The sequence below is a fragment of the Prunus persica genome, chromosome G3 (genome assembly GCF_000346465.2).
Source record: "Prunus persica cultivar Lovell chromosome G3, Prunus_persica_NCBIv2, whole genome shotgun sequence".
Classification (NCBI taxonomy): domain Eukaryota; kingdom Viridiplantae; phylum Streptophyta; class Magnoliopsida; order Rosales; family Rosaceae; genus Prunus; species Prunus persica.
The window spans coordinates 13,232,360-13,239,967 of NC_034011.1; the positions used below are offsets into that span (position 1 = coordinate 13,232,360).

The following is a 7,608-nucleotide window of genomic DNA, read 5'->3' on the forward strand; positions in this document are numbered from 1 at the left end:
TGAGCTCAAACTTTAAACCTTATATAGCCATGTAAGCAACTGCTTCTCTTTTATATATGATGTCAGTTCGTTCACCTTTTTTTGTTTTTGTTTTTTTTCTAAGGGTTAAATTTAGCAATATAGAGACTTTATTTTGTCATTCAAAACTGTCAATTCAATTAGAGACCTTTTTTTGTGCTTAAATTATTTTGTAAACAAATTAGAATAATCGTATATTAAACAGATTGGAAATCTTTCTGCGCAAGCTCCAGGCGTGAGCCATATATGTCTATGAAGCTTCATTTTAGGTCATTTTTTATCGGTGCTAATTCAATACTGTTTGGGAGCTAAAAGCGCTTTTTGACATCTAAAAGCGTTTTTGATAGTGTATGGTAGAAAAGTTTAGAAGCAATTTTGAGTCATAGAAGCGGTTTCTGGAGAAGCACATTTTATGTGTTTTTTTAAGAAGCACTTGAATTTTTTTTTTATAGAAATTCAATATTTTTATAATAAAAGAGCCTTTGTTAAAAGCACTTATTAACAGAAGTACTTCCTAGATTATTATTATTATTATTATTATTATTATTATTATTATAAATAGCATAACAATAATCTATAATGATTGCATGAACATTTAAATCCGTTTGATAACTTTTTAGTTTTTGCTTTCAATAGAAGGAAAAATATAATTAATTAAATAATTTTCATATTCTTAATGTTTTGACCCTTCTGACCCTTTTAGAAAACAAAAACATTGAACCTTTGCAACCTTGACATGTATATACTTGTAGTTGTTATAACGTATATGAAGCTTACCTTTTGTATTAGTTGTTGATTTATGAAATAATACTAAGGAGTATTTGGTATTTGAGTTTGTTTTGTTTTGATTTAATCTTTAAATGCGTTTGATTCATGAGAAAAAGGACTTTCGTAATAGGAAATCAATGTTTGGTGGATATGGAAAAGGTTTCCTCCTCCCATGTAGCAAATATGCTCTTATTAACAATTAAAAATACCAAGGCATGCATTATTGATTACTTTTTTTTATTACATATTTCTAATTGAGGGGTATAATAATTGAAAAACTAAACAAGGTTTGTTTCCAATTTTCATACAAAACCACACATTGGTAATGAAGTAAATTGGTATTTCCTAATTACTTTTTCGACATTATCAAACATGAGAAAACAATCTATTATTTCCCTTTTCCCTAGGAACAGATATAGGGAGCCAATCAAAGCCGTGGTCTCACGTTCAAACCCATGACACCTTCATTTCCACACTAATAGTGGCATGTTAATTTTCTCGAAACTCAAATTAATTAGATTTTGCAAAATTTTTAAATACCCGTTCAAATTTTTTGTAGTTTATTGACATGTGGGTATGATAATTAATTTCAATTTTCTCCTATCAAAACCAGATTTCGACTTATTTGGAGTTATAAAAGAGTTCATGACAACAGAGAACAATAGTACAAGTGACCACTCCGCGATTGAATCTGAGAATGATCAGGAGGAAGAACCTGTGCCGATAGAAAATGATGATACTAATGAAAATAGAGATGAAGATGAATTGTTATCATCCTCGATTCAAGAAAAGGTTAACCAGGCCTCGGATCCATTTTCAGTTCATCGTTGCATTTATAGGATCCCTGCTGTACTACGTAAGCATAATGAAAAAGCTTTCGTTCCAATTGTAGTTTCAATTGGGCCCCTTCACCATGGGAACGAAAACCTTCAAGCCATGGAAGAAGTTAAGCTATGGTACTTGCATTGCCTCCTTGAACGAAAACCGACTCCCGAAACGGATATGGAGTCTCTTCTCAAAGCCATTAGACCTATACAAGCTTGTCAAGAGTGTTATGAAGAAAAAATTCATATCAGCGATGACGAATTTCTTGAAATGATGGTGATTGATGGTTGCTTTATTATCGAATTCTTCCGCAGGTTTGCCAACGAGGTGACCGTAGACAACGAAGATGGTCTCTTTTCTACATCATGGATGCCTTTAGCAGTCATAAATGATCTGCTTCTACTTGAAAACCAACTTCCTTGGAGAGTTCTTGATTGTTTATTTGAGCTCACATGCGAATCGGGAACGTCTTCCCTACTAGGGCTTATTAACAGTACTTTTAAGGCCTACACTTGGGGGCTATCTCCAAAGCCTAGTGGAACAGTAAAAAACAGGCATTTACTTGACTTCATACGAAACTCTTTCCTTGGATCGTACCCGGAAAGCGAGTCAGATGAAAGCGCGAGAGATTCAGACACAATTCTCTCTGCAACAGAGCTTCGCAAAGTTGGGGTGAAATTCAAACGTGGAAATGAAGATGATACCATGCTCAACATAACTTTCGAAAACGGAGTAATGAAAATTCCACCAATAATAGTGTTTGATGAGAATAGGGAATCTCTGTTCGGAAACCTCATTGTTTATGAACAATGTCAGCCGCGCCTTGGATATCAAATCACCTCTTATGTGGTGCTCTTGGATAACCTTATCAAATCAAGAAAAGATGTAGAATTTTTGGTTGAGAAGGGAATCATAGCAAAGATTTGGAGCAGGAAGGAGATGTTGGGTTTCTTCAAGAGGCTTTACAATGACACTAGACTTTATAAATATTTCTCTTACGATGAACTCCAGACCGAAGTGAATGCATATTGTGTGGGTGGCTGGCGCAAATGGAAACAGATTCTCCGACGTGATTATTTAAAGAATCCTTGCTCAAGCTCGTCTTGATTCGCTCTCTCGCTCTTCATTTCTTAATGTCTTGCACAGTTGGAAAATATATACTCAATATGATGTTATGCTTAATTGCAGCAGTTTGTCCCTACTTATTGTGTTTGCATCTGTAACCTCAACAATTTTTCTGTTCAAAATAGTCCTTTCAAGTTTCGCATGCGAGTCATTCTATAATGAGGACTAGTATAGAAGGTCCTTTGGTGAAGACTTATTTTTGGCCGTTGGATTAGCTTGATCATTCCAAATTCAATCAATATTCAAAATCAACAATATCAATCAATTATAAACTCAATCAATCAATATTCAATATGAATATTATCATATCAATTTAACCTTGGCCCTGCACAAGGCAAGCCCACATGGGACTTTCGTTGAGCACTTGAGGACTGGGTCGGCTGAGGCCCCCTCTCACATTTTTTTATTTTATTTTGTTCAGATTTTTACATATATATATGTTGTTTTTTTGGAGTGCCTCATCTCAGATTTTTACATATCTATTTAGTTGCCAAACTTGAAGCTTTGAAACTATTTGTCTCAACTCTTTTATTGAGTTTAATGGCGGTGTGATGAGGAACTGGTCATCCAACATAATTATATTAAATGCTACAGAGGCTTATGGTAATGAAGCTCAGTTATTCAGGTAACAAATTTTCTATGCTGATTCATACACAGCCCCTTTTGTAAGCTCAGTTTTTTAGTTTACCTTTTTTTTTTTTTTTTTTTGAGGAAATTGAAGAAGGGTTCGGATGAATTAATTCTGACCAAGAGGATGGTCAGCGGGTGTAACACCCCGACTCCAAATTTAACCCTTATTTAAGTTATTTAAATTATTTAAGGAAAATTACAAATTTACCCTTGAGATAAAGGCATTTTGGTCATATTCTTAATCAGATAGAGTTTGGGCCAGTGACTAGTATTTTTGGATAGGTCGTGCTGAGACGAGTTCTTAGACACGTAGTGTGCTCGAATCGGAGTTGTAACGAGAGAGATATGATCAAAAGAAACCCAGCGGCACAATCGTAATTATTTCGAAATGAGATTTTTATAAAACATCAGATTTCTCTCTCTCTCTCTCTCTCTCTCTCCCCCCATCGGCCTCTCTCTCTCTCCTCGTATCTCCGGCCACCGGCCGCGGCTGCGGACGGGACCGGTGCCAAAAGGACCGGCTCGGCCTCGGCGTCACGACCCAGCCATCCCCCGACATCGGCCGCCGCTCCAGCCACCGGAAAAAGACGATTTTCACCCGGTTTTTGCCTAAATTTCGCCAGCTCCGATCTCCCTCCTCCGGCAGCCATTTCTGGCCATCAAGGCATGGAAATTCATCCATTCTTCATGCTCTAGCTACCTGTTGGGTAGGATTGGATCGATACTTAGCGTAGCCAATTCGATTTACGAATTGAAATTCTGCCGATTTTGGGATCGCGATTCCGGCCACTTCCGGTCAGTTTTTGGGGTAGGTCCAAGAACAAAAGTGGCTCCAAATAGGGTGTTATACCTGAGGTAGGAGTTTGGAGCCGTGGTTTTAAGATTTTCCGGTGATGCGTAATCGCTTTGGACACCCAACGCTGCCGGCGCGTGTGGCGGCGAGTGGGCGAGGGTAGTGGAGTTGCACTGTGTTCGATGAGATCCTTAGGTTGTCACGAGTGCGTAGGATTTCGCGGATCTCAATTCGGAACGGAAGATCGCATATTGCGAGTTATCCGGGTTCGATAGGTTGGGACTGTTGGATGGTCTCGAATATAATATATGTTAATCTAGGTATTTCTAGGACCGTGTAGGAATTCACGGATTGTGAATCGGAGCCCCGGATGTTCCGAATAAATAATTAAAGTTTATGTTTTATAATAACCGTCAAATTGTGCGATCGTGAGCGATCTGACCATCCGATCTGAACCAAACTTGCAGGACGAGTGTCCTATACCTTGTAGAACCCATAGGAGCTTTCGGATCAGAATTTGGAGGTCGTGGTCCCCGTGGGCCCGTTTGACCAGGGTTAGGATAGTTTGACCCTTGGTTGACCATGAGTCTCCTGGAGTAATCTCACCTTCCCAGAGGGATTATCAGATGCTAGACTATTGTTGAGGTCTACACAATATTAGAATTAATATATATGTTTGTATAAGGGTACAAAAAAGTCTAGAATGTCAATTTGAAGTGCTATACGCACTACCTTAGGTACCTCCCCGAATTTTCGTTACACTACAAGTACCACTATGTGAAAGTTAGGTCCCACGTGGCATAGGTTAACCGGCGTGCAGACAGGCCCCATATGTGGCATTGGTAGTATCGGCGTAAGGGGAGATTATGTGATAATATGTTGAGGTCGCACGTGGCGTAGGTTATCCGGCGTGTCGACAGACCCCATACGTGGCGTTGGTTGTACCGGCATAGGGAAAGATATGTGATATGATGTTCAGGTCTCGCGTGGCGTAGGTTATCCGGCTTCGAGACAGACCCCATACGTGGCGTTGGTTGTACCGGCGTATGGGGAGATTATGTGATAATATGTTGAGGTCGCACGTGGCGTAGGTTATCTGGCGTGTCGACAGACCCCATACGTGGCTTTGGTTGTACCGGCCTATGAGGAGATATGTTATATGATGTGCAGGTCTCGCGTGGCGTAGGTTATCCAGCGTTGAGACAGACCTCATATGTGGCGTTGGTTGTACCGACGTATGGGGAGTTATTGTGACAGTATGGTATGGTCGCACGTGGGGTAGGTTATCCGGTTTGTTGACAGACCTCATACGTGGCGTTGGTTGTACCGGCGTATGGGGAGATTATGTGAAATACAGAGAAATGAAATAAGGTATTGCCTATGTGTGGACTTAGGTTTTAAGGAAGAACTATGTATGGCTTGATCCCTTAAGGAGGGTACGTAGGCAGCCTAAGGTTATCAGGTGCAGCCGCAGACTAAATGTTAGTCATAAATATTATTTGAATGTATCGTTGCCTTGCTTAAGGCATGAATTGATTTGTTAGCATGCTTGGTAGTTGAGAATTATTCGAAAGCCGAAGGCCGTTTATGTGAATTGCATGAAATTTTATTGTGCATGCTGCCAGTTGTGAATATTAAACTATGTTTTATGCAGGTTGTAATTTTGGAAAATGTCCAATTTATAGGGAAGACTCTACCGAAATTTCGGCAGAAAGTCTCAGTTTTTAGTAAGTGGGCCTGACATCAGGGTGATGTATGGAATCTCACAGGATTCGCCTCGGGTTTTGGGAAATTCGGGGCGAGTCCTTTCAGCGAGTTTGTGTTGGACCGTGGACTCGACCTCGTTGAAAACATTTTCATCCATATAATTGGGTTGATTCAGCCGAGCTTCGAAAAATAATCGGAGCGTTACAACCATGGTGTTCACCTCTTCAAAGTCTCCAAACTTCACTTTGACCTTGCTCACCTTCAATTCGTTCTCTAATTTGGCCATCTCTTCCTTGCGTTCTTTCTCAAGGTGTTCCATAACCTCCTCCGGAAGTTCCTCTAGGTACTCATCATCAACATACTCCTCATCATCTCCATAGAGCTCTTCGTACGTCTTTGGCCGCCGAATCTTTGGGGTTCTCCAATGGCTCCTTACCTTCTTCCTCGACCCTGTGCTCGACCTCTCCTTCTAACCCCGTTGGTTTCGGCGTCAACCATAACTTGGTCTTCTTCCGCCCTAGGCTCGCTCAATACCATGTGGGGCTTATCCTCAGCTTCTTGAACCATGTTTTAGTCGTTCTCTTCTTTCTTCTCAACTTTGGTGGGCTGAGCCACTTTGGTCACCGCTGAGGTCTTGGTGACCAGAGTCTTGACTTTTGTTTGAGCCACCCTTGTCTTCTTGCCCTTCAAAGGTTTATTATCCCTCATCTTGCTTTTTTAATTTACTTTATTCTAATTTTTTTGATAAATAATTTAATTCAAATTATTAAAATTAGACAAAGAGTATTTTATGCATGCTTGTGAAGTGCCAGTGATCATTTGCTGATTTGCAGACTTCGTGGATCCTTTCTCCATTATTGAGGAAATTGGTTGACTTTCAAAGTTTAACAATTATTCTTTGTAATAGAGTAATATCTAGCTTTGCTGGCATGTGAAGGGAACAAAAACAGAATAAGGCTAGAACTTTGATATCACCAAGCTTAATTAGAGCAAATCTTTTTTTGCAAGTCTTGTTGGCGTGTGCGTGAGTTCAGGAAAGTGATTTTCTTAATTAATGTAGTTGATTAATTCTTGTACAATTAGGATTTTGTTTCTTAATTTATTTTTTTTTCTTGTTAAACCTGTAAAACCTATGTAAACATATAAATAGCTCATTATGGAGATGAATAGAATAGAATCAGTTTTACCTAAACATATATTTCTACTTGGTATCAGAGCCAGGTTGGAGTCCTGCTCTAGTCCTTTTGGTGCTCGTTGGTTTGTTACCTTTATTTAGGGATGGCATTTTAAATCGAAAAACTGCAAAAACCAACCGATATTTTACCGCAATAAAACCGCAATCGCGGTAAACCGAACCGCAATCACGGTATTAAGAACCGAACCGCATTTACGGTTGCGGTTGCGGTATTTGATTTTCAAAATTTGCGGTTACCGCAAACCGCAAAGTATAGCCGCACGGCTATACTCTATGAATAATTAAGTAAAATTGTAAACCCTTCTCTTCTCTTGAATTGGTGGAAAGGGAACCAAACAAGATATCCTATTCTTTCACAAGTTGCCAAGGATATCTTTGCAATTCCAAGTTCTACGGTTGCTGTGAAAATGCTTTTAGCCTAGGCAAGAGGATTGTGGATCCTTTTAGAAGCTCTTTGCATCCTAAAATAGTAGAGGCATTAGTGTGTACTAGTGATTGGCTTAGAGCGGACGATTTTCCTTTTACAAGGAACCAACAGATGATGAGG

At 39.4% G+C, this 7,608-nt stretch overlaps 1 protein-coding gene across 2 annotated transcripts in view; it reads left to right on the plus strand.

Moving 5' to 3' along the window:
• Positions 1–7,608, plus strand: part of LOC18766093 (UPF0481 protein At3g47200) — a 12,917-nt gene continuing 5,309 nt past the window's right edge. Inside the window, exons 1-2 of one of the 2 annotated variants that reach the window (XM_020559130.1) lie at positions 1–31; positions 1,400–2,352. In XM_020559130.1, the coding sequence (XP_020414719.1) occupies positions 1,432–2,352 (921 nt within the window). In that variant the 5' untranslated portion in view covers positions 1–31; positions 1,400–1,431. Of the gene's footprint in view, positions 32–1,399; positions 2,884–7,608 lie in introns of those variants that run through there. The other variant, XM_007198825.2, reaches the window with a different exon arrangement.